General features: G+C 39.0%; 1 protein-coding gene and 1 long non-coding RNA gene across 4 annotated transcripts in view; one reads left to right on the top strand and one right to left on the bottom strand.

Moving 5' to 3' along the window:
- LOC117403255 (endothelial PAS domain-containing protein 1) overlaps positions 1–26,438 on the top strand; it is a 70,079-nt gene extending 43,641 nt beyond the window's left edge. For all 3 annotated transcript variants that reach the window (XM_034005272.3, XM_034005271.3, XM_059024709.1), the window contains 10 exons: positions 15,172–15,278; positions 16,660–16,807; positions 16,932–17,140; positions 17,411–17,589; positions 18,034–18,144; positions 18,792–19,261; positions 19,694–19,820; positions 20,290–20,404; positions 22,003–22,170; positions 22,850–26,438. In XM_034005272.3, coding sequence (XP_033861163.3) covers positions 15,172–15,278; positions 16,660–16,807; positions 16,932–17,140; positions 17,411–17,589; positions 18,034–18,144; positions 18,792–19,261; positions 19,694–19,820; positions 20,290–20,404; positions 22,003–22,170; positions 22,850–23,001 — 1,786 coding nt within the window. In that variant the 3' untranslated portion in view covers positions 23,002–26,438. The remainder of the gene's footprint in view (positions 1–15,171; positions 15,279–16,659; positions 16,808–16,931; positions 17,141–17,410; positions 17,590–18,033; positions 18,145–18,791; positions 19,262–19,693; positions 19,821–20,289; positions 20,405–22,002; positions 22,171–22,849) is intronic.
- LOC131737183 (uncharacterized) lies at positions 251–6,280 on the bottom strand. The gene is made up of 6 exons (XR_009328760.1): positions 6,043–6,280; positions 5,879–5,927; positions 5,336–5,541; positions 3,321–3,457; positions 570–667; positions 251–315 (listed from the first exon to the last, which is right to left on the bottom strand). It is a non-coding gene; the product is annotated as an uncharacterized LOC131737183 (long non-coding RNA).
- Positions 26,439–27,785: the final 1,347 nt, after the last annotated feature.

Genomic DNA, 27,785 nt, shown 5'->3' with positions numbered 1-27,785 from the left:
AGTAACGTTAGAAAACGTTAATATGGAAAGTTCTCTATTTGTTCATAGAACGTTACTTCCTAACGTTATTTAATAACCTTCTAAGAACCTTTGTGAACAATAAATTTGAGCAAATGAAAGAAGCAACAACTATTCATTTTCATCAACATGTTCTTTATTTATGATCTTATATATATATATATATATATATATATATATATATATATATATATATATATATATATATATATATATATATATAATTTTAAATCAATTCATCATTAGTCCACTGGCCACCTCATCTTCTGCCCTTTCCTTGGACTTGTTCAGCCTTTCCTAAAAGGAAAAACATTTCAAACATTTCAAGTTAATTCAAGTTTAATTGTAGTCACATAAGTTGTTTAGTAATATACAGATACACATTAGTTCTCAATGTACATGATGTACATATCCACTTGTTGACAGAGAACAGCTTGTTCCTATTAAATCCAGTCCATGATGTATTATGGCCCATTTGACCAAATATGGCATAATATCTTACTTGGTTACCTAAATGGAAGGAAAGTGAAGGAGGCGTCATGGCTGCATACCTGATTTTGTTTCTGTCGATGTAGTGCCAGTTTCAGAGTCTCCCCTACTTTCAACTCCACCTCTGTCCTGGTCACCTTGTGGTTCCATTTGGTTGTTTCTACAAAAAAAATAATATATATAAATATATATATATATATACAGTGCCTTGCGAAAGTATTCGGCCCCCTTGAACTTTGCGACCTTTTGCCACATTTCAGGCTTCAAACATAAAGATATGAAACTGTAATTTTTTGTGAAGAATCAACAACAAGTGGGACACAATCATGAAGTGGAACGAAATTTATTGGATATTTCAAACTTTAACAAATAAAAAACTGAAAAATTGGGCGTGCAAAATTATTCAGCCCCTTTACTTTCAGTGCAGCAAACTCTCTCCAGAAGTTCAGTGAGGATCTCTGAATGATCCAATGTTGACCTAAATGACTAATGATGATAAATAGAATCCACCTGTGTGTAATCAAGTCTCCGTATAAATGCACCTGCACTGTGATAGTCTCAGAGGTCCGTTTAAAGCGCAGAGAGCATCATGAAGAACAAGGAACACACCAGGCAGGTCCGAGATACTGTTGTGGAGAAGTTTAAAGCCGGATTTGGATACAAAAAGATTTCCCAAGCTTTAAACATCCCAAGGAGCACTGTGCAAGCGATAATATTGAAATGGAAGGAGTATCAGACCACTGCAAATCTACCAAGACCTGGCCGTCCCTCTAAACTTTCAGCTCATACAAGGAGAAGACTGATCAGAGATGCAGCCAAGAGGCCCATGATCACTCTGGATGAACTGCAGAGATCTACAGCTGAGGTGGGAGACTCTGTCCATAGGACAACAATCAGTCGTATACTGCACAAATCTGGCCTTTATGGAAGAGTGGCAAGAAGAAAGCCATTTCTTAAAGATATCCATAAAAAGTCGTTTACAGTTTGCCACAAGCCACCTGGGAGACACACCAAACATGTGGAAGAAGGTGCTCTGGTCAGATGAAACCAAAATCGAACTTTTTGGCAACAATGCAAAACGTTATGTTTGGCGTAAAAGCAACACAGCTCATCACCCTGAACACACCATCCCCACTGTCAAACATGGTGGTGGCAGCATCATGGTTTGGGCCTGCTTTTCTTCAGCAGGGACAGGGAAGATGGTTAAAATTGATGGGAAGATGGATGGAGCCAAATACAGGACCATTCTGGAAGAAAACCTGATGGAGTCTGCAAAAGACCTGAGACTGGGACGGAGATTTGTCTTCCAACAAGACAATGATCCAAAACATAAAGCAAAATCTACAATGGAATGGTTCACAAATAAACATATCCAGATGTTAGAATGGCCAAGTCAAAGTCCAGACCTGAATCCAATCGAGAATCTGTGGAAAGAACTGAAAACTGCTGTTCACAAATGCTCTCCATCCAACCTCACTGAGCTCGAGCTGTTTTGCAAGGAGGAATGGGCAAAAATTTCAGTCTCTCGATGTGCAAAACTGATAGAGACATACCCCAAGCGACTTACAGCTGTAATCGCAGCAAAAGGTGGCGCTACAAAGTATTAATTTAAGGGGGCTGAATAATTTTGCATGCCCAATTTTTCAGTTTTTTATTTGTTAAAAAAGTTTGAAATATCCAATAAATTTCGTTCCACTTCATGATTGTGTCCCACTTCTTGTTGTTTCTTCACAAAAAAATACAGTTTCATATCTTTATGTTTGAAGCCTGAAATGTGGCAAAAGGTCGCAAAGTTCAAGGGGGCCGAATACTTTCGCAAGGCACTGTATATAATACATTTATGTGAATTAGTATTATTTTGGCTTATGAAGTGTCCTGTCACTAAACATTACGCAAAACAATAAAATAATATGCACTCTATTGCCATGCTTCACATCTGTGAGACTTTGCAACCACTTTACTGGCTTTGCTATAATTTACCATTAAGCAATACAAAAAAAATCCTTAGATTACCACAATTAAGACATTATCAGTCTCCTTACAAAGGTTACAACAGCTTGAAGCCATTATGCCAAGGCCACCACTTGTGTAATCAATTTCCCTACAACTTGGTTTACACCACCCATCAGAGGCAGCTCATAAGGGAAGGCAGAAGAGAATTTAAAAGGATTTCCGTTTATTCTTCCCTGTAAACACCTCTTAACACGAGAGATAACAATTAAAACAACGCAGAAGCTGTGGAAATGCGTTAATCGCAAGATTACATTCCTGTCCCCTTGTTTTTCAATCTAACATTATTTCAATACTATGATGGGTGAGAAGAAAAGCGTCTTCCAACAGTCTGAATCAGACAGCAACTCCACAGTACATTGTTACAGGTTCATTTATTTGCTATTTGTTTACATGTATTATTTTATTCTGTGGAATAAACAATTTTTGTCTCAATATTGAAATATGGAGATTCAGTTCCTACAGCCACAGAACAGCCGTGCACAAATCAGCCCGGTTAGCATCAATCACGTTTAGGGGAAATGTGACAGCCTTCCTTGTGATGAGTTAAGTTTCTGATTGTCAGAATACACTTTTTTTCCCCCGAACCATCATTGCTACTGAAACAACGTGTAGATTGGGAAAGCAGGGGATGTAGTCTTGCAATTAACACATTTGTACGGCGTCTGCAGTGGTTTAATTGTTATCTTTCCTGTTAAGATGTGTTTAAAGGGGAGAATAAATGGAATTCCCCTTAAAATCACTTCTGCCTCAGTTTACGTAACCCAGAGGTGTTTAGCATCAGATTTAGAATCACTGGTTACCTTTAATGGAACCTCAGCTTTCCATTTCTGGCCTTCATGTTGTAGCGCGACATAAGCTTGTTTGTAAACAGCTTGTGTATAATTTTCGGTACTGTGTCTCCCAGGTCAGTCCCTCCAATGGAACTCAGGTACAGGATCTAAGGAATAGTCCATATTAAAAACTGATGTAGTTACAAACTATTTAGATAATGGTAGCAGAAAATGCCATATATATATATATATATATATATATATATATATATATATATATATATATATATATATATATATATACAGTGCCTTGCAAAAGTATTCAGACCCCTGACCAATTCTCTCATATTACTGAATTACAAATGGTACATTGAAATTTCGTTCTGTTTGATATTTTATTTTAAAACACGGAAACTCAAAATCAATTATTGTAAGATGACATTGGTTTTATGTTGGGAAATATTTTTAAGAAAAATAAAAAACTGAAATATCTTGCTTGCATAAGTATTCAACCCCCACACATTAATATTTGGTAGAGCCACCTTTCACTGCAATAACAGCTTTAAGTCTTTTGGGGTAAGTATGTACCAGCTTTGCACACAGATTTTGGAACAATCCTCTGGCAGATTTGCTCCAGGTTGTTCAGTTTGGTTGGACGACGCTTGTGGACCGCAATTTTCAAATAGTGCCACAGATTCTCAATGGGATTGAGATCAGGACTTTGACTGGGCACTGTAGGACATTCACCTTTTTGTTCTTGAGCCACTCCAATGTTGCTTTGGCCTTGTGCTTGGGATCATGGTCCTGCTGAAAGGTGAATTTCCCCCCAAGCTTCAGTTTTTTAGTGGACTGAAGCAGGTTCTCTTGCAGTATTTCCCTGTATTTTGCTCCATCCATTCTTCCTTCAATTTTAACAAGATGCCCAGTCCCTGCTGATAAGACGCATCCCCACAGCATGATGCTGCCACCACCATACTTCACTGTAGGGATGGTGTGTCTTGAGGCATGGGCAGTGTTAGGTTTGCACCACACATAACGCTTTGAGTTTTGGCCAAAAAGCTCTATCTTGGTCTCATGTGACCACAAAACCTTTTCCCACATCGCAGCTGGGTCACTCATGCTTTCTGGCAAACTCCAGACGTGCTTTCAGATGGTACTTTTTGAGTAACGGCTTCTTTCTTGCCACCCTCCCATACAGGCCAGTGTTATGCAGAGCTCTTGATATGGTTGACTGGTGCACCATTACTCCACTCCCAGCCACTGAACTCTGTAGCTCCTTCACAGTGATTGTTGGCCTCTCTGTGGCTTCTCTCACAAGTCTCCGTCTTGTTTGAGCGCTGAGTTTTGAGGGACGGCCTTTTCTTGGCAGTGCCTGGGTGGTGTGATGCAGCTTCCACTTCCTGATCATTAATCCAACTGTGCTCACTGGGATATCCAAACACTTGGATATTATTTTGCACCCTTTCCCTAATCTATGCATTTGTATTACTTTGTCTCTAACTTCTGTAGAATGCTCTTTGGTCTTCATTTTCCTTCAGATTCACAGCCTGACCAATGATCCTTCAACAGTGGGGTTTTTATCCAGAAAATGTGACAGCAACTTTAATGGTTCACAGGTGGAGGCCAATGGTAAGGTAATTGTGTCCTTGTTAGGGCAATTTCTTTCATCGGTGCAAACTGGGAGCTTCCACAGCACAGGGGTTGAATACTTATGCAAGCAAGATATTTCAGTTTTTTATTTTTCTTAAAAATATTTCCCAACATAAAACCAATGTCACCTTACAATAATTGATTTTGAGTTTCAGTGTTTTAAAATAAAATATCAAACAGAACGAAATTTCAATGTACCATTTGTAATTCAGTAATATGAGAGAATTGGTCAGGGGTCTGAATACTTTTGCAAGGCACTGTGTATATATATATATATATATATATATATTGCAGATTTCAACTATGTACAATGTTACACATACCATTAAATCTACCAAAAATTAATCATTATCCCCACTTGATATAAGTTAGTCCTAATAGTGAAAACTTCATACCATTTTTTTCCTCAAGTCAGCATCTTTATCGAGATGGGTGCACATATTTTCCATTTCTTCTATGGTCTGCCAGGGTCGAGGAAACACATCGTAAATGTCCTCCACACTGCTGCCAAGGGAAGAAACCACCCTCTGCAATAGGACCAAGCCTTCCTGCTTCTTCTCAAGAATGCTGTCAAGCTTCATGAGGACACTCCTCTGAAAATCTATTAGAACAGACATTTATAGCAATTAGGTGATGATAATTCAGAGATGCAATGCAGTAATGTTCTGCAGTGATGAACTTTCTTTTTGCAGACATTTTATTGCATCTGTTGATTTAACCAAAACAACTAACAAGACTTTTTTTAAAGCAAAGACCATGTAAGATCATGCAACAATCATATGAGCTATAATGGGTGTACAAAAATCAACAGAATTGCTAGAAACAATTTAAATCTCTGGTTCCAAACAAAATACCAATTACTACAGAAAACAGTTGGAGCATTTGGAAATTAAATTAAACAAAGATTTTAAAGATAGAAAGATGAATGATCAACTTACTCAGTCGGAGGTCTTCTGGTGGCATTCTCTGTAGAGATGGAAGGGTTTGCTGTTACAGAAACGTAAGAGACAGTAAAAGTAGTAAATAAACAAGCATATGGATTGGTTGTTAAAATCAAAATGCTATTGTTTGAATAAAATAAGGTAATAAAATGAAAACATACTGCAATGAGAGAACGGCACGGGTCTTCCCCTGCAACTTGACCTTGTAGGGGTCCTCTCATCCCAACTGCGAATTGATCTTGACCTTTCATCTGGTCTGCAAGGTGATCTTGGCGTATCTGATCTGCCAGACCTCACAACCGATCTCTCGGATGACCTAGACCTGAAATTGTTATAGTCGCGCTGGGTTACAGTGTTGTTCTGGGGGTCATAGCCTCTAAAGAGCGCGAAAGACGGTTAGCTGGCCGGGTGGGCTGGCTTAAAATGATAAATATGGGGGGACTGTAGCTGCCAGGGGCAGTGCAGTCAAATTGCTGAGTGAATACAACTGTCTGAAAACCCCAACAAGAAAGCATGTTGGTGATAGAGTGCTGTCAGATGTATTATTTTGGCGTAGACTACGGCCAGCAGTATTGGAATAATAAACCAAGTTACCGTCTTTTCCCGAGTTCGCAATCATGGTACAATCCAGCTTTGTGACGTGTGACTGTCGGCTGTGCCGATCCAACAAATACACCGCATTTAAAGCACACAGTTTTCTAAAAGCTGCTGTTATGCATTATCTGAAAAACGTCACTCAAAATAACCTTTCGCATCCAAGACCAGTTTTTAGTAATGTTGCAGGAACATTATAAGAACATTATCTGCTAACTTTTTTTTTCCAAGATTACGTTTCCACTCTTCATCATTCAACTCTAATTAATTGCAAATCAACATTATAATGACAATGAAACACATTTCTGTTGGCAAGGTGAATATACTAATAACGTTGGCCGAAGGTTTGCAGAACGTTCTGTAATAACCTAACCAAAAGACAACCTACAAGTAACATTACGGTTATGTTACCTGTTTGCTGGGTAACTGCTGCTAAGAACTGAAAACGTTGTTGTAATTACATGCAATACTTATCCTACATAAATAAACAACCACAACAATGTATTTATTTATTCGTAATATATTTTCTTTTAGTGTTTATTATGTGCTCTGTTTGTTTTTGTCAGTGTTCTCTGTTTTGGTTATGTTCTGGTATTTGTTAGCCACATACACTACAGGGTTGGTGCTTATGGGGAGCCACAACACCACTGGCCTTTCAAAACCTCGAAAATACGTATATAACTGATACCACAAAACACAAAATTCTGCCAAATGTACCATTTTTGGTATGTATTATGTTGATTAAAATAATAATAAAAAAGCAATATTTATAAAAATATATAAATATAGGCAGGTAAGTAAAATCTCTATCCACCATTAGGAAACTATTCCCATATTTGGGGGGCTTAATTCTGCCTCGTCCCCGATGCCAGTATTGAGTTTCATAATAACATGAGAACCATATAGCAGTATCTTTTTCAAGGTAACTAACTTTTTTTCTGCAGGTATTTTATCTTATAGTAAACATAATATAGGTCAAATGATAAATGTGATAGAAAAGTATACCATAAGCGTGTATGTTTTTTTGTTTTTTTTATAATAAAGTCGATGTTGAAAAATCCATTACACTGACAACCTTGACAAAAAATAAATCAATAAATAAAAATAATAATAATAATAAAATATTTGTACTTGGCATGTATAGTTACACTTATCGTTTAGTTTTCAAATGATATAGCCTAGCTATACAGTCGATTAAATTAAATAACCTTACCTTGTTAAAAGGGCTGCTTCAAATGAAGTAAAAAAATAAATAACTATAACTAACTCTCGCTATATACAATTATTTATTATTTATATACAATTATTTGTCAAATTTATCAATTTATCTAATGTTTTCTTCCCTTCGTTCAACCGTCTCCAACTTCTGTGACTCAGCTCGAGCAGTTTCTTGGTTTAAACTCGCTCAGTCTGCTTGTGCGCGGGAATATTTTTTAAATCGAACACTCGTACATTTCTTACTGGTTTTTTTTTTTTTTTTTTTTTTTTATGTAGGTCAGTTTTCTACTTCATTTCTTATTTTTTATACAGCGCCCATAAAGACACTTCACAAATGTAACAAAACAGCAAATTGTGTTGAGTAATAAATAATAAAATAAACACTTAATGCAATAACAGGAAATTCTAAGGGATAAAGATCTGATTGTTTTATTATTATAAAACTATTATAATATTCACTGTTACTACAGGTTCACATACTGAACACAAAAATATGATTGATTTTTATTTTTAGCTAATCCTAGTAAATGTATGTACATATAAAAAATAATATTTTTTCCGACATTGGGCCAGCACTGGGCCGGTGTTGTAGTTTTATCTCCTTCTAAATACGATGGTCAGTGACATCGTGCCAGAACTGGCCCAACTGCTACTTGCCGCTGCGACTGCGAGCCGACTGTGCCGCTATGCAGCCGGATCCGGCCCGGCATCGTATGGCTGTGTGGGTACCTTTTGAAAAACAAATTAATATTTAAATTATGAGTAAATATCCGAACATGAAAATCCTGTGTTCGTCCCAGCACTAATTATATATATTTATACACACACACCTTTGTCAAGCGAAATGTAATGTAATGTAATGTGTGTGTATATATATAAAACTAGTTCACGTTGAGCTGCAGTTTAGACGTGTTTATTTTTCATTAGTATGCAAGTTTAGTTTGGCTAGAGTGTAAACGTTTTATGTTAGAGGCACTTTTTAAAAATGTTTTTTCACGTCAAAGGAAGTCTATAACTAAAAACAGCTTCGCTTACAGAAATATACTATAGGATCCAATTCCAAAAAAAAAAAAAAAGGACAGTCCGTTATACCAACGCATTTGAAATCTGAAGGGGTTTTTTTTTGCAATGATATAAAGTCTCCACATTGCTAACTGGAGGAATATGTAACAAAATAATTCCAGCAAATCTGTATTGCCTTCACTTCTTAGATCTCAAATTGTGTGTGCAGTTTCCATATATCTGTAGGAGTTGATATCAATATATGTGTTTGGTAAGATTTCTCAGAATTGTTTAGTTAGCACCATGTGCTTGGGGTGAGATCCAAGGTTTTCTTGTAAATCCCTTTTCTGTGCAGCAGGTCATTCAGTTTTCCAGAGTTTACTTTCACTTTGACTCTTGTGAAGTCCTGTGACCGAGCGCTGTTGTTGAGTGGCGTGTTAGGTGACGTCACGGACCAGGAAGTAACAGAAACAATGAATGGGCGGGTGAAGCTGAACGCAACGGCGCTCAGCGTTTTTATTAAATAAATAAACCAAAACAAACAAAAAGATTTAAACAAACAAACAAACACCACAAAACAAAACGGCGCGTTGGCCAAACAAACCGAAACTAACAAGTATCGTGCAGGTTTTTAGCCAGCACGTATATAGCAATTGTTAATTCTCTTTTTACTGCTACAGACTTGCGTCTCTCCTCTGACACTCTCCCCCCTCCCAGTGCGGACAGCTGCAGGTTCTTATATTCTGGCCGAGGGGTTAACTGCACGAGTTTAGTAAGGATGTGTGACTGTCAGCTAGTTAAATAAATCACTAGCTGATCAGTCACGCATCCTCACGAGGTTTTTAAACACAAAATAACAAATAACAAAAATCGGCTTTCGCCGTAATAAACAAATCATAACAAATAAATAAACAAAGGGGCAGGACACTCTGCCACAAGTCCACTTAATAAAACGCTGCGCGTGGTAGCACTGAACAGCCGACTAGCTAGAAAAGGGATGGTCGACCTCAGTAACTGGTAGTGGCTAAACGCTTCCGTTTCAAAGCAGCATCAGCAACAGTAACGTTTTGTGTGTTTAAAGTGCATACTAGTAGTGAACTAGCAGTGTCAGTATTTTAATTGTATTCAGCTGTTTGAATTAAATGGAAAGTAATTGTGAAGTGCGTGGTTTCATAAGGATGGCAGTGCAGCTGCAGTTGCAGTCCTTTAAATATAAATGACACTTTAGAACTTTAACAAAGAGTTTTCAAAAAACCTAAGCAGTTTACAAAACTACGTGCACAAACAGCACCAGACATTTAAGTGTCAATAAATCATGTATTTGATAACGTGGCGACTAGTTGACTCCTCAACTATTCGACTATCGTTCTACCTCTCCCCACACTGTATGTACTCGGTAATAGGACACCACCTGACGCTGAACTCCCTTTGTGGGACACAGGACTGCGATTGGCATCAGGTGTGACTGTAAGCACTGCTGCAGAGAGGAGGAGGAGAAGGAAGAGCAGGAGGGAGGGGTGAATCTTCGTGCGAGTCAAAGTGAAAACAGTCTGAGAACAACTACAGAAAAAGGACTTGCAAGAAAAATATTTTGCTAATGAGAGATAAGGAAGTGTGGTTTTAAAGCTTTGGGCATTAGCACTGTAATCTCTTTCACAGTCAGGGCAGAGTGTCCATGCCAGCTGCAGCGATTGAATTGGGTGCCCATGTGACCAGATCAAGGGTGCCCCTTGTGACTGGGATCATTTTACACTGTAAATCAAAGCAGATTAATCCTCGCCAGAAACGACCGGGCTGTGTTCAGCTGTACTGGAAATCAACTTAACGGACAGAAAAGATCCAGATACTGTAAAGAATATTTTACTTTCAGAAAATGAAACGATTAAAGCAGTGATGTTCTAGTCAGACCTAACTTTTCAGCTTGCTTTTTGATCTTGTGTTCAGTGTCTTGTTTTTTTACCTTCTCCCGTGTCTACATCTCCTTATCCATTATGATGCAGATAAAAACAACTCGTGGTGTACTGGAGCATTCCGTTAGGTATCAGTGTATTCTATCTTGTGAATAGATGAAGGCAATCAGCATACCAGCCAGTAACATGCTTGGCATCTTTCCCTTGGGTTGCAAAAAATATCTACTCTCTAAATGTGCTCTGTTCAGTTTCTGAAGAGTCTCTATCAGTTTCTGTTGAAGGTAATGTGATAGCACAGGGTTTCTATTGAAGGTAATGTGATAGCACAGGGTTTCTACTGAAGGTAATGTGACAGCACAGGGTTTCTACTGGAGGTAATGTGATAGCACAGGGTTTCTATTGAAGGTAATGTGATAGCACAGCCCAATCAGTGGGCAAACCAGATGGACCTGTGGTCAATCTCTGTGTCCAGAGGCAATACATTCACAGACCGGCACTGTCTTTACCTTAGTCCTGTTCATACAGCAGTCACAGGGAAACCCAATGGGTAAATGACATGACTGGGGTGTGGTGGGAACCGCAACAGGGAAAGAGACCAGATAAAGACATTTCAGTTACTGATGGTGTTATTGAAATATTATCAATAATAATATCAATAATAGCAAACAGGGATAATGAATACCATGACTGAAATCCAGCACAACACGCACACAGCTTAAAGGTCTTGGCTGAGGTTCTGACTGATGGGTGTTGTCAGCGCTGTCACTCTGAAGTGCAGTCCCTGTGATCACAGTGAGAACCATGCAAGCAAGCAGATCAGATAAACTGCACTAATGCAGTACCAATCTCTATTTAATCAAATCATGTGATACCAAAGAACAGGTTACAGCAGCTAATAAATGAGACCTTCTGGAGCAAGCAATTATTTTAAACCCTCCCTCCCCACCTCACCCCCAAAAAGTATTTAAAAAACAGCATCAAGGTGGAAGGGTGTAAAGCTGTGACATAATGCTTCAAATACATGATAACTGGTTTCTTCCTGACAATATGACCTCTCCACAAACAAGGGGTAGAATACATGGTGCTTTAAATAATAAAACCCATATGGAATTGGAGAAGTGTCCAACATCATATCCAACCAGATGAAACATTAGAGGCTCATTCACAGCCTGGGTGATTGGGGACTGGCTTTTAATTATGGTATGGTGCTGGAACCCAGGTCCTTCTGGAGTGCCTCCCAGTGTGCTCTAACCACTGTGCCACTCTAATTAATAAGAACGCAGTGGGCAACATGCATTAAACTTCAACGTGAGCTTCATTTCAAGAATTAAAAAAAAAAAAAAGAAGTGTTAGAGGAGAGAGAGTTTAGAATAAATACCAAACTTCTACAGAAATAGTCTTAAAAACACGGGATTAAAAGTCATTAGGAATAATGCCGGGGTCTCGACAGTATTATCTTTTCAAGCTAATTATCTAGTGATTATTATGTACTTACTGTAAGTAGCCCAGAAATGTTCCCCAAAGAATTTCTTTATCTAGCTAAACAGCGGCACGAACAGGGCTAACAAGCTTTGGTGTGATTTAATTAATTTTCACGCTGTCAAAGAAAATAACTTGTTATACATGCTTCCAATAACAAGACCCTTCAAAAACAGCAAGATGTCCATTTTTCTGGTTGGCTTTGAAGCCAAGATCAAGTTTTTCTCCTTTCTTTTTTGAGAGCAACGTTTGATCAATTACAAATGTCCCCAATGCCGCGGGAGGCTAATGGATTAATGAATAATGGATAAACTAACGAGCCAACCCTCTTTGTAATATACATTAAAAAAAGAAAAAAGTCTCTGAATTGATTCTTACCTGCTGGTCCCTATAATATGACAAGTAGAAAATGATGCCTTTTTGTTTTTTATTTTCAACTTTGTGTCCGACCTTTTCACTTTAAAGGGAGAGTGTCCTAATTTTTGTTGTTTTTTTTTGTTCATGCCAGCAATTTTTATGTTTTATTTTATTTTATTTTTTTAATTAGGTGGTGTTATTTTATGAATTATTTAACAGGCAGCAGACATTCTTGCAAAAGTAAAATGAAATGTAATTTCCTGAAACTGTAAAGCTTTCTCAAATTCAAATGAAATTCAATGCTTTTTATTGCTTACAGTTTGGTACGAAAATTCACAGAATGCAATTTCATAAAATTCAATGACAAATGTTTTAAATAGAAGTCTTGACTTTGAGAAGGACTTGTAGTTGAAACTTTTGTCATTGAATTTATAAAGTTTATTTTCGTATTTCAAGTTTTAGCACTTTAATAGTTATGGGTGACTTTCACAACTTGATCACAGTATGAAGGCCACACTTTCACCTTAACAGAACTCAAACCGAGGACTGTCTGGACAAATGCATCCATATTTGGAATGAATGAAGACTCCAATTGCATAGCAGTTTGATCCATTCCTGGTGTTACTATAAGTTCAATAAGACACACCTGAGCTTGTTACCTTTAGACACTGTGGCTGATAGTAAAACCTGGAATGGGTGAAACTGCTATGCAACAGAAGTCTTATTTCCAACCCTGCACTAACCCAATGTGCTAAATTCTCAAATCTATTTACTCCAATTTTTCATTTACATAATTCTTTTCAGAAATTGAGAAATGCACTCAATAAAGTTACCAAACCAGAAATAAATCAATAAAACTGGGATTTCAATTAAGTATTAAGTTGTTTTAGACTTTTAATTGGTGTTTTTTCTATTCAGATCAGAAACAATTGCCCTAATGGAGTAAATAGCTTCTGAGAAACCAGCCCAATGTATACAAAACTTTACTACAAATGCACCGACATGGTTTATTCCCAGTTTCTATGTATGTATATATATATATATATATACAGTGCCTTGCGAAAGTATTCGGCCCCCTTGAACTTTGCGACCTTTTGCCACATTTCAGGCTTCAAACATAAAGATATGAAACTGTAATTTTTTGTGAAGAATCAACAACAAGTGGGACACAATCATGAAGTGGAACGAAATTTATTGGATATTTCAAACTTTTTTAACAAATAAAAAACTGAAAAATTGGGCGTGCAAAATTATTCAGCCCCTTTACTTTCAGTGCAGCAAACTCTCTCCAGAAGTTCAGTGAGCATCTCTGAATGATCCAATGTTGACCTAAATGACTAATGATGATAAATAGAATCCACCTGTGTGTAATCAAGTCTCCGTATAAATGCACCTGCACTGTGATAGTCTCAGAGGTCCGTTTAAAGCGCAGAGAGCATCATGAAGAACAAGGAACACACCAGGCAGGTCCGAGATACTGTTGTGGAGAAGTTTAAAGCCAGATTTGGATACAAAAAGATTTCCCAAGCTTTAAACATCCCAAGGAGCACTGTGCAAGCGATAATATTGAAATGGAAGGAGTATCAGACCACTGCAAATCTACCAAGACCTGGCCGTCCCTCTAAACTTTCAGCTCATACAAGGAGAAGACTGATCAGAGATGCAGCCAAGAGGCCCATGATCACTCTGGATGAACTGCAGAGATCTACAGCTGAGGTGGGAGACTCTGTCCATAGGACAACAATCAGTCGTATACTGCACAAATCTGGCCTTTATGGAAGAGTGGCAAGAAGAAAGCCATTTCTTAAAGATATCCATAAAAAGTGTCGTTTACAGTTTGCCACAAGCCACCTGGGAGACACACCAAACATGTGGAAGAAGGTGCTCTGGTCAGATGAAACCAAAATCGAACTTTTTGGCAACAATGCAAAACGTTATGTTTGGCGTAAAAGCAACACAGCTCATCACCCTGAACACACCATCCCCACTGTCAAACATGGTGGTGGCAGCATCATGGTTTGGGCCTGCTTTTCTTCAGCAGGGACAGGGAAGATGGTTAAAATTGATGGGAAGATGGATGGAGCCAAATACAGGACCATTCTGGAAGAAAACCTGATGGAGTCTGCAAAAGACCTGAGACTGGGACGGAGATTTGTCTTCCAACAAGACAATGATCCAAAACATAAAGCAAAATCTACAATGGAATGGTTCACAAATAAACATATCCAGGTGTTAGAATGGCCAAGTCAAAGTCCAGACCTGAATCCAATCGAGAATCTGTGGAAAGAACTGAAAACTGCTGTGCACAAATGCTCTCCATCCAACCTCACTGAGCTCGAGCTGTTTTGCAAGGAGGAATGGGCAAAAATTTCAGTCTCTCGATGTGCAAAACTGATAGAGACATACCCCAAGCGACTTACAGCTGTAATCGCAGCAAAAGGTGGCGCTACAAAGTATTAACTTAAGGGGGCTGAATAATTTTGCACGCCCAATTTTTCAGTTTTTTATTTGTTAAAAAAGTTTGAAATATCCAATAAATTTCGTTCCACTTCATGATTGTGTCCCACTTGTTGTTGATTCTTCACAAAAAATTACAGTTTCATATCTTTATGTTTGAAGCCTGAAATGTGGCAAAAGGTCGCAAAGTTCAAGGGGGCCGAATACTTTCGCAAGGCACTGTATATATATGTATTTTGTGTATAAGTTTTGAACAGGGGTGTTGTTTTACAGAGTCACAGAGCTGATGGGGTATTGGCCCGAGGAATTGTTGGGCCGCTCTGTGTACGAGTTCTACCATGCACTGGACTCGGACAGCATGACCAAGAGCCACCAGAACTGTAAGTCAACAAAGAAACTTGAATACTGTCGCTAAATCTCTTCCCCTTTAACATGCATCGTCCCAAGCTCATTGCACCCAGTTACTGTAATTCTCAGAATATAATGTACACCTGTAACCCTTGTAAAACATGCATTCAGTCTAGAAGAATTTCAGAAACAAATGTTCTACATATTTTCTAGTAGTCTTTATTAAAGTCCACGTCTTATATTCTTTATTAAAGTCCCTGTCTTGTATTCATAATAATGCTTTTTGTTTTTTATATTGCATCTTGTGTATGAGTGCGTTTGAACACACTGCAGTGTCTGTACCAAAATTGCCTTTTTAAAATACGGATGCCTTAATGTATAGAGTGCAGTAAATGCTTATTAGATTTGAGCTCTTACTCAAAGCCGTGGGTTGCATTAAGTTGCCTTGAATGTGATTATGTGTAACCTGTGACAGAACGAGTACCAGATCCCACTGTGTGCCGGCCTGGCAGCTCATCTGTGTTAGTGAGATGTCATTGTGTTCTTCCAGCAGAAACGACATTAACGTCTAGGAAGCCTTTCTGGAATAGCTCCTCCAAAGTGACAATTATTCATAAAACAGCTTCTCGGGTTTTTTTTTTTTTTTTTTTAAAGCACAGGTCCCTTCTTTTGTCCCAGTTCTGTCAAGCAGCTACCTGTAGCTGCCATTTGTGAAATATTACTGTTTCATTTGATTTTCTATACATCTTGGTTGTGTGTGTGTTTTTTCTTTGTGACTACAAGTTTCATAACTCCGAAGAAAAAGAGGATGTTTACCTTGGAAAGGTCTGGATTGTAAAAAAAAAAAAAATTACACATAAGTGAGCTTTATTTGTATGTTTTATGTTGAAAAACAGTTCTGGACTCGATTGACTGATTGATCTTGCTGAAATCACTACACACATTGGCCCAGTACAATTTAGATCAGGTGTACTGAGGTGCATTTGTTTTAGTCCTCAGTTCTCTATATTCAGCCAGTACCCTGTCTTACACATTTCATGAGTGCTAAATTCACTGCAAAAATTAAAATGAATATACTTGAGTTTGTTGTGTGGGATACAGGTTAAATTTAAATTTAACAGGTAAATGCCTGGACTGGGGAGTAGTGGTAACTGCATCCCAGTCCATAAGCACAGAAACTAATGCAGCGCTCCCCGCTGGCCCTCAGACAAGATCAGCAAGTCAGGGCAAACAAGAGTTGAACCACCCTTGCATACAGCAACTCACTCTGCACTTTATAGATTTAGGGTTAATCTAGTGTGCATAAAGTATAACTATGTTTGCTATGACAATTCTATGGTGGCTAGAGGATATGGACAAATACCAAATGGAAATTCAAATATCCAGATTACCCATTTTCTTCTTCTTCTGCAGTGTGCACCAAGGGTCAGGCAGTGAGCAGTCAGTACCGGATGCTTGCAAAGCACGGGGGGTACGTTTGGGTGGAGACCCAGGGCACTGTCATCTACAACACCCGCAACTCCCATCCGCAGTGCATCGTGTGCGTCAACTTCGTGCTGAGGTAGGTACAGCGGGACCGCATGCAGGAATAACAGTTGATACTGCCTGCAGAAAGATTTACTTGGAAACCCATGCAAAGCCACGTGAAATAAACACTGTCCCTTTCCTCCCCTGTCGCTCCGCAGCGACATCGAGGAGAACTCTGTGATCTTCTCCTTGGACCAGGCCGAGTCACTGCTCAAGCCGCACGTCCTGAGCATGAACAGCTTCTTCAACAGCGGGGTGCCAGCGTCCGACGCCAGCGAGCAGCTCTTCACCAGGCTGAAGGAGGAGCCAGAGGAGCTGGCACAGCTGGCACCCACGCCCGGAGACACCATCGTCTCCCTGGACTTCGGTAAGAGTCACTGGTCCTGTCATAGCAGAGTCACCTCAACTTATTGCAGTTCCAACATTTTTTAGAACGGCCACCATCATTGCTTAGGCTGTATTTGTTTTTCACGGTTATCATGGATTTCACAACTTTTGTGAAATTTGCTGTAATAACTAGAGAGAAAAATAATCAAGCAGCGATCTGTTTTAATATAAATGAACAAGGAGCAAGAAAAGCAAACAGAGCTGTAATCTCTGCCGCGGTGTAACCCCTGTGTCTGCTGTTGAATGGCAGGAGGGCCGCCATTTGAGGAAGCTTCCCTTTACAAGGCCGTCATGCCTCCCCGAAACAAGCCCTGGGCAGTCGAGGAGAGGAATCCGTGCAGCCAGCCCGAAGGGAAGAGCCTGGCTGCCTTCTCTGTGCCGCAGGGCTCCCCGGCCAGGACCCCCTTGAGCACCAGCAGCTGCTCTACAGTACGTACATTCACTACAGCATGCCTGGGCACCATCTCATTGGGTCAAACTGCAGTTTTTGTGCTGCATCCACTACTGGAAATAATACTGCATTCACTTTAAACTTCACCCCCAGGACTATAAACTGGGCTGTGACAATGTTAGTGTTGCTGCTACTGTACTTAATGATTCTAGTTTCTTAAACCTGTGTACTCCAAATCGGTCGTTAGCTCTTTTAATATATATATTTTTTTGTAATTAACTAACTAAAAAAATAATAAATAAAGCAAATTCTTAACGAATAAGAAACAGCTTAAAACTACTTGCAAGCCCCTAAGTGGTATTTCTGGGCTGTTTATTTCCGGAATGATAATTGTATTGTGTGCGTTTGGAGGGGGGAGGTGTACATGTGAATGGGATCATTCAGCTGGATAGCAAACACATTGTCCTCTTCTCTTTCTGTAGCCAAGCAGTCCCGGAGACTATTACAGCTCAATGGACAATGATCTCAAGGTTGAGCTGACTGAGAAGCTCTTTGCAATGGAGACTGCAGCGAAGGCCCAATGCACTACTGAGGTCAGTTCATTAAAGTGCTGTAAAACACAACAGCATTGACTCTGGGACTCCTCGTCAAGATGATTAGACTGTAATGAGGGCCTTCCAAACAATGCATGGACAATGTGATGTCATTCCTCTGGCTTAGTAACGGAGCTAACCAGTGTACATCAGGAGTCGAAATACAAAGAATCCTAAATTATTTTCATATTAAATAACTGTATCCATTTGTATTATAATACTTGCTGTTAAACAAAATTCACTCCCTGAAAATAAACCTGCAAAAAACAGGGAGTGAAAGTGTCTGAGCACTCTTCCAAGTACAGTTCTGTGAGTGATAAAAGGAGGATGCTCACAAACTGACACTTGGCAAAAATGCATGGGCAAAATGGAGGTTTAATCCTTAGTGCTACGGTTAATATTTTCTGTCTGTCTGAATACAGGTACATTAACTACACTTCTGTTTCATAATTTAATCAGTTTAACAATTTTTTTTTCAGTTTAATCAAAATACAAAATAAAATGAGCCTGGTGCATTACCTGAATGACAAACTTTATGATAACGTTACCTGTGTGATAAACTATTGAGAACAGCTCGTCTGGCAGGTCTGTTGGGACACCTCTTTGACTAGCGGCACGTTTTTTGAATCTGAACCTGTCTTTCCCAGCTGGAGCTCAACGACCTGGACCTGGAGACCCTGGCTCCATACATTCCCATGGATGGAGAAGACTTCCAGCTGAACCCCATATGCCAGGAGGAGCCACCCCTGTCTGAAAACAGTGCCAACAGCAGCTCCCACCACAGCTTCAGCACCATTGCGAGCCTGTTCCAGCCACTAGCCTCGCCTCTGCCTAGCCATGTGCTGTCTGAGAACTTCTGTGCTCCCATGCAGCTGTCTGCAGAGAAGAGGAACCCCAGCCCTGCTGCACCAGGCCCCCGTACACCCCTGCCCTACACGGGCACCGCCTTGGTGCCTCCCTACCACACCCCCACCAGCACTCCACTGTCTTCCATGGGGGGCAGACAGAATGTTCAGTGGCCACCCGACCCCCCGTTTAATTACCCACCCACCAAGTGGAGCATGATGGAACAGCTTCCAGGGTGCCAGTCCCATTCGATGTCTCTTTATAAGCAAAGGTACGGTACCAACCGCAGGGCTTGGCTTGGGCTCCAGTAACATTGGGGTGATTCATGCAAATACTATGAGCCTGGAAGTGACAAGGAACCCCATTCACAAAGCATTTACACTTTTAGTTTGATATTTATGAAACTGTTCTAAATTGCTTGTTGGCTTCTTTAAATCACCAGTCTATAAAACGTTTTGTTAATTCATCAAAGTTCAATATTAATTTTTGTTAATATACGTAAAATCAGGACTTTTTTATAAAAACAAAAATGTGAAATTTTAAAACAGTTTGTGAACTCTATGGAATTCGAAAAGTTGCTCTGCCATAACTGAAGAAACAAAACAAAAATGCAGTGGAAGTGGTATCCCAATGTCTTCAGAGCTCCCTACTGTACTTACATCAGTTCAAGATCCGAAACTGATTCCAAGATGTGTTTCTTTAGGTCCCAGGGTAACTTTTTCCAACAAGGCAAAGACGTGACCCCAGCCAGGACTGCTGTTGCCAGCCATTACAAGCGCAAGAGACAGACGGAGTACAGAGACCAACCACTGTTTCAGCAGCTTCTCATGGTGTGTTAGAATTCACACAGTCATCCAGTCGGCTATATTGTTATAATGCCTATGCAAAGTAAAGCTTTCTGTTATATTGTGTTATAGCGCATATGCAAAGTAAAGGTTTCTGTTATATTGTGTTATAACACATATGCAAAGTAAAGGTTTCTGTTATATTGTGTTATAACACATATGCAAAGTAAAGGTTTCTGTTATATTATGTTATAATGCTTATGCGAAGTAAAGGTTTCTGTTATATTGTGTTATAATGCTTATGCGAAGTAAAGGTTTCTGATTCCGCTATATTTCGAAACACAAGGGCTGTACATGTCTGCTACACTACAGCAATACAAGGTATGAAGAGAATTAGAGAACAGCGTGGGTTGAAAAGCATGAAGGAGTTATATAGGCAGGGGCTTGACGAGGCTCATGTCAGGACCTGGGAGTGCTTGAGTGACCGGTGTTTTCTGCCTTGTGTTCACTGCAGGAGGACCCATCCCAAAGCAAGTCCCCGGAGATGATGTGGAAAAGAATGAAAGCCCTGAAAGCTGACAGCTGCTCCTTCATGGAGAAGAAGTCACTCAGTATGAGTTCTCTTCAAGGTAAATGAATAAAGACTTAAATATGCAGGCTAACATGGAAAAATAATATGCAAAAAACAACACCCCCACTCCCATCCAAAAAGTGCTTCTCTAGCAGTACATTGGCTGTAATGAGAACTAGAGCTTTGACATTGCGTAGATATCCCTAACAATAATATTTGCCCTGAAGACTTAGCTTAACATCGCTTCTGTCTTTTAATGTACAGCTATGGCCAAAAGTTTTGCATCACCTACAATTTTAACATTGAAGCCTGAGGCATTTTGCCGGCTGTATCGCTGCCATTGCTTTCATGTGGTACTGGACAGATCAGCGCAGGATGATACCGCTAGTCCTGCTGTGTCGCTGAGCAGTACCGCTGAAATCGAATCCAGAGTGATTTGTTCTGGCTACCGTGCGGTACTGTCGGTGGATTAACCAATCACAGCCAAGTGCGGACAACACATACTTCCCAGGAAAAATCATTAACGAAACTGTTGTCTATGGAGGTGTCCAAGCACCCTGAAGTGTTTGATCCTGCCCATATTTCATAAAAGGACAGGCAAGTCAGTATTTTCGCCCCTGATAAGCATCCTTCCTGCTTTTTTTATTATTTCTGTAGTTCACTACTATTTTTACTAAATAACTGGCTGTAAAAGGATATATTTTCTCACACTAGTAGTAGGCTACTTGCTGTCAGCAATGTATTGTATGTTTCTTTGCTAAACTCAGATAGCTCATTTCATACACCTGCATATAGATGACAGAAAAACAACGTTCAAAAACAAATCAGTGTTTTTATTTAGTAGATTATATTATATGGGGGGCATTACAGCTATGACCAAAAGATTTGCATCACGCCCTACAGAATTAATAATGTTACGTTGACATATTGGAATTGCATATTGCTTTGTAGTTTTCCAAAAATTGAAAAATCTGAAATTTGAAATCTAACATGAAATACTGTACCACTATTGTAGTTTCTGGTAGACTTTTGAGATACCATTTTGTAGTTTCTTTTTACATTGCATGATGTTAATAAAATATCGAAATTATGATCATACAGGTTTTTTTTTTTGGTTTTTTTTTTTAATTAATGTCTGCATCCTAATATTCTAGTGGATGATGCAAAACGTTTGGCCATATATGTAAATTATATTTGAGAACATAGCCTATGGTGTGGTACTGACAACTACTGTACCGCGCAGTGCACACCGCTCCCGTGTGTCACATTTTTGTCAGTTTTTCGTTAAGTATACTGAAAAATTACAAAGCGGTATGTAATTTGAATATGTTAACGTAACATTATTCAGCAGGTTTGATTCGACTTGGTGAAGCAAAATTGGTTAATTCTGTAGCGTTATGCAAAACTTTTGGCCATAGCTATAGAATGCTGATGCTTTAGTGGGACGCTGTACCTGCAGCCTGTCTCTCTGGCAGCCTTGGGGCAGGGGTCTGTAGTCACAGATATAGTGCACAATGATCAGTGATGATGCTCCTGCACGTAGCCCGGAGTGGCTGTCTATTTGCACGGTTATACAGTAGTATTAATCTTACTTCAGTGACAGTGTTTACTAAGATTGTTATTATTGTTATTATGAATATATATATTTTTTTTTAGACAAGTTCAACACTGGACATGGGTGTCTGGATCAGGCTATCAATCAGCTTCAGCAGGAGAAGCCACAGTGCTCTGGAAACAATGGTGAAAATCAAAGAGCGACATTTCCACAACAGTTCTGCGGCCCCAACTATCGGGAGTTCAATATGCTGCCTGCCCCAAAAATGGGTGAGGATTGTTTCAAAATAGAACAAACAGCTATCCGCAGCACTGAATTTGTTTGTTTCATTTTTTTTAATTTTTTTTTTCATGGTTTACTAAACCTAAACCAGTGACTGGAGTGGATAGTGCAGCCCCTTCGAACGATCTGGGGGAAAGTTTAGTCTCACAGGAATTTAAGGCGCAACCCTTATAAAAGTTTCACCATACTAAAAGCATTGTAAAGCATATTTAAAAATGTATAGCAAACCAGGTAAACTATGGTAAATGCATAGTATTGTAACATTTGAATTCTGGTCATCGTGTTAATATGGTTAGCCTAAGCTGCAGTGACAGTGGTCTATAGTCTACCCGAACGGCTTTTCACTTGTCTGTACGGTTATCTCTGCGATACTGAGTTAATAAACATACCTGTGATTACTCTATATCAGTGCCAGAACCAATAATGGCAGAGCACAAAGATGTCATAATTTAGTGTAGAGAGCATATCCAATAATGTCTGTGTACTGACTTTACTACAGTCACCCAATGCATTACCCAACAGCTGTGGCATCAGTCCAGCTGTAGACGGTCAGTTAGAATGGCAGAATATTTTGAGCCAGTATAAATGTTGCAAGTTGATACATCAATGATCTTTTCTTTCTTTTTTATAAACGTATTTCTTTTTTATTCTGTTTTCGTTGTCCAGGAATGGCAAGTCGCCTGCTGGGCCCATCGTTTGAGACCTACTCCCTGCCAGAATTGACCAGATATGACTGTGAGGTTAATGTTCCAGTCCTCGGCAACCTGAACCTGCTGCAAGGAGGTGACTTGCTGCGTGCACTCGACCAAGCCAGCTAAACCTCCCGCAATAACCGCTAGCCTATAGCATACGAGCAGCTTGTTTTTTTTTTGTTTGTTTGTTTTTTAATTTATATATATATATATATATATATATATATATATATATATATATATATATAAGATTATTTCTAATATTGATATAGACATTTTACTTACTTAGATTAAAAAAAGCATTCTATATTTGTTTGATCTACTGTAACATTCTCTATTTTAATAAATGTTTTTCTTCTTCTCCTAGAGAATTCTTTGACTTCCTTCTCATTTCAACTTCACTGTCTCATCAACTTTTACTCAATTCCCGAGAAATAACATTTAAGCAATATTGTATTTATTTTTTTTCTCAATTTTTTTTTTTTTTTTAATTTAGTAGTTGCCAATTCGTTTTTTTGTTATTTTCTTTCCAATTTAGTAGTGTCCAATAATTTTTTTTTAGCTCAGCTCACCGCTACCACCCCTGCGCTGACTCAGGAGGGGTGAAGACGAACACACGCTGTCCTCTGAAGCGTCTGCCGTTAGCCGCCCGTTTTTTAACACACTGCAGACTCACCATGCAGCCACCCAGAGCTACAGCGTCGGAGGACAATGCAGCCCTGGGCAGCTTACAAGCAAGCCCGCAGGCGGCCGGCCAGACCACAGAGGTCGCTGGTGCGTGGTGAGCCAAGGACACCCAGGGCGACCTAACCCTCCCTCCCCCCGAACCGGCGACGTCCAGGCTATACTGGATGTGCCACTCGGGAGTCTCTCTTCTGTTGTTTATTTTTGTGTTTGGATTCTTCAGAATACATCATGGAAGTAACTTCATTAACTGCAGTGGGAATTACATTTCCTGCAAAAAGAAAATACGCAGTACACACAAAAAAAACAGACCTTTTCTATCTTTTTTTTCAGTCCTTCATTAGGGTTTTAGTTCCAGAATGTAATACATATTTTCTTCCACTCTATACTCTCTGTTTCCATCTAACTGTCACCACTCAGACACACTGTTGCCTTTCTCAAACAGTGTCATTACTATTTGGTGGCTATTTTATAATAATATAAAAAAAAAGATTATGAAGCTGTTGAAAGATTTATATTGTAGTGTTTAGTATTAACTTGCCTTGGTACTCTGATATCTAGAAACAGAGTGGGGTCTTGTTTGCATTAAAAAAAGAAGGTATTTTTATTTTCTAGTGCTGGTTACTGTTTTCTCTTGCGATAGTGGCATTTTGGAGAAACGTGAATGCATAATCTTGTCCTCATGGCCAGTACTAATCATGCTTATCATTAATCCATGTATGAACAGTACCACACTAGAAACTATATGTAGCATCGAATGACAAAAAAAAAAAAAAAAAAATCCTACTCATTTACATTAAGAATTTAAATAATATTAAGAGATTTCACTTTTTAGGTATAACTTGTCATTGGGGTCCTGCTTTATTAACATACTGTAATCTGCTTTTGCCGATGTTGTCTTTAAAGTTAAAGGTAACCCTTCAAGTGATAATTCTCAGTACCTGAACAGCTTTAGGAAATGCCTGTTTGATTACAGTGTTGATAGTCTTTTAAAGCTGCACTGCATTCTGTGACTGTGAGATCAGGCCAGTGGGGAGGACGGGTATGGCAGATCCTGGCTGACCCTAAGTGGGGAGGACGGGTATGGCAGATCCTGGCTGACCCTAAGTGGGGAGGAGGGGTATGGCACATTGTGGCTGACCCTGGGGCAGGTATTATTGACAGCAGTGTGTGTGTGTGTGTGTGTGTGTGTGTGTGTGTGTGTGTGTGTATATATACTTGCCTCTCCTAGCCAACGCTTATTTTTACACATCGTCCTCTTACAATCAAAAGGTCAGAAGTGAAAGATTGACGCATTTACAGGAAACACGTGCTCTGTGCTCTTGTGCTCTGTGTGCCTGGACACCAAGCCTTGCAAATGCATGTCTACACTGGGCAGACCAGGTTGTTAAACAGGTCGAGCCACACCATGCACTGCTGCTATAGATAATGCAGACACCACGCTGGTGAGATGATGCGATGTGATGCAACAGATGCATGTACAAACATGAGCCTTCTGTACAGTGGATACCATTTTCACTGAAGCTTGGATAGCTTTGTAGGTTGTGCCCAGCCTCGGCCTCAAGTTAAGTTAGCATTGAAAAAATAATGAAAGGGGCGAGAGTACCAGATACAGTAGGACCTTTTGATTGCCGGACGGTCGATGTTATTGTACAGGATTAAACAGGGATAGACATTTCTAACTAGTACATACATTTCCGTTCTACAACAAAAATGGCAAAAATGTAATGTGCCGTTGGGCAACCCTTTTCACGTGTGTAGTTGTAACACACAGTAACTTGGTATATGGAACTTTCTTGTGTTTGTATCTGTAATAAGGTTGGAGGGAAGTTGGGAAGCCCAGGTATTATTCGTTCCTGAGTGTCGGAACACATTCTCTGGGAAAGCATGACAGCTGTATTAAGTACTGTAGGTAAACTGACAGGCTAACAGGGACTGCAATGGAAGGCTCAGAGAAAGATTAATACAAAATCGACTAGATGGGATACTGCTTTGTCACATTGCACGCTCTGTTTCTGTAATTGCATTAATGAAATGTGATTTGGTTTACTGGTAATGGATATAAAACATACAGTAAAATTGGACCAGGGTCGTGTCCTGTAATTTAAAACCTGACGGGTACCCAGTTTTCTGGTACCAGTGCTGACCTCTATCTAATGTTACAATCATACAGTTTTGCTGCATGACTTACTGGGAAACCTACTGCATGCCACTGATATATATATATATATATATATATATATATATATATATATATATATATATATATATATATATATATATAAATAAGAGTAATGGCACCCACTCTTCCTAGCTACACTTTTCTGAGAGAGAAAGCAGCATATGAAAAATATGAGCCAAGCTCCGCCCTTTCAGAAGCATTTATAATGAGCCATGCTTATCTTCAGCCAATTGTGGGGGACTAGGAGGAGTCAGTGTCATTAATGCCCCACCTTTTAATCTAAATGCTGTGTCCATTTAAATGGAAAGAGAGCCTGGGATGGCACCAGCTGTGGCTCTGTTTTATAAAATTGTTTTCAGGTAAGTGATATAAATGGGGTGCTGTTGGTTGGGTTACTGCTTAAAGAAGGTGTGTATGGCTGCTGTTGGGTGTAGCTATTGTAGCATTTGAAGGGTTAAAACAATATATATTATTGTGTACTTTCAACCTTAAAGACAACATTTTACTAAATGTTTTTGTTCTGTTTATTTGTTTGCCAATTTTGAATTCTTGTCAATGTCTTAAGACTTGCTAGTGACAAATATTTAATAGATATACTGCTAAACTCATATTGACAATATTATTACTGTATGGGAAGTTTTACCCAATAAGGAATTGTATTTCTACACTGATATCTCATTAAAGCAATCTGATACTACATTACTTGTGACTCTTGTTTGCTATGCATTTGTTATCCACCTACTGTACTGTTGTAAAACTGCAAATATTTACTTTAAATTAAAAAGGTATAAAATGTCCCCTTGAAAACACACACACACACACACACACACACACACACACACACACACACTGCAAAGCTACCAACGTGAAAGGTCTTTGACATGCCTTCCAGTAATTCCAACATGTAAAAACCATACTGGAAAAATGTTTGCTATGCTTCAGTACAATTCAAACATGCTGCTTGACAGATGAAACTATATCTAGGAAGGCTTCAGAATCACAGTAGAACAGGTTTCTCACACGCCTGGAGTCTTTCATAGAACATCTTGTTACATTTTTGGACGACGACTTGCTAGAAGGCATTGTGCTGCAACAGTAACGGGTCTAACACCTGCAGTATAACAGAGGGGTAGATGTACTAAAGTGTTGCAATAGACGCAGACCAGTTGCACACGAGTCAGAAGTCTAGGGTAAAATGTACTAAACAAGCGCAATGCTGTTAGCAACTTTTTAGGGAATACTTTGCGGCAGCAGTTTTTCTATGTGGTTCAACCTTAGATGAATATGTAGTTATGGGCATTCCTGCAGAAATTCGCAAAAATGGGGTGGAGATGAGTGCAAATGAGGGTGCTCAAATATTATGAGATGTACTGAAGCTGCCGACAATTGCGACACTTACAACTGCATCGAAAAAAAAAACAAAAAAAACAAACTACACTAAAATCATTTAGTTTCTATTTAAAATGATCTTTTATTTGCATTGTACACCAATGTGTACAATGCAGCAGCAGGATTTATTGTGTGTTACCAGTAAGCTAAAGTAAAAAGAAAGTGTGCCAGGTATTCATTTGATTTTACTACTGTGCTGTATACTGCATAGGCCTACTGTACAGATTTGTATTTTTACATAATGTAATGTAATGTGTAGCCTACCCAGATTTAAGCGCAATGATTTATACATTTAAAATGCATTGAGAACTATAAATTTATGTTTATGCGATTTTATTGTATTGTTTTTAAACCTGACACCTTATGTCGGATAAACATGTCCGGTTTAGTGTGGGGCTACTTTATGATTATGAAAAGCTTTTTGGGGGTGAAGGTTGGGGCCCCACTATAGAATCTGATGGCATTAAACTGCCTTTCATTTTATATATTATATATATATATATATATATATATATATATATATATATATATATATATATATATATATATATATATACTGTATATAACAGTATTAAAATAGGTACAATGAAGACGGAACAGAAAGCATTGTACAGATGACGTTTACATTTAACAAAAACAATGTTATTTTGATTCT

Source organism: Acipenser ruthenus, chromosome 5 (genome assembly GCF_902713425.1).
Source record: "Acipenser ruthenus chromosome 5, fAciRut3.2 maternal haplotype, whole genome shotgun sequence".
Taxonomy (NCBI): domain Eukaryota; kingdom Metazoa; phylum Chordata; class Actinopteri; order Acipenseriformes; family Acipenseridae; genus Acipenser; species Acipenser ruthenus.
This window is presented reverse-complemented; position numbering and strand designations above follow the sequence as displayed.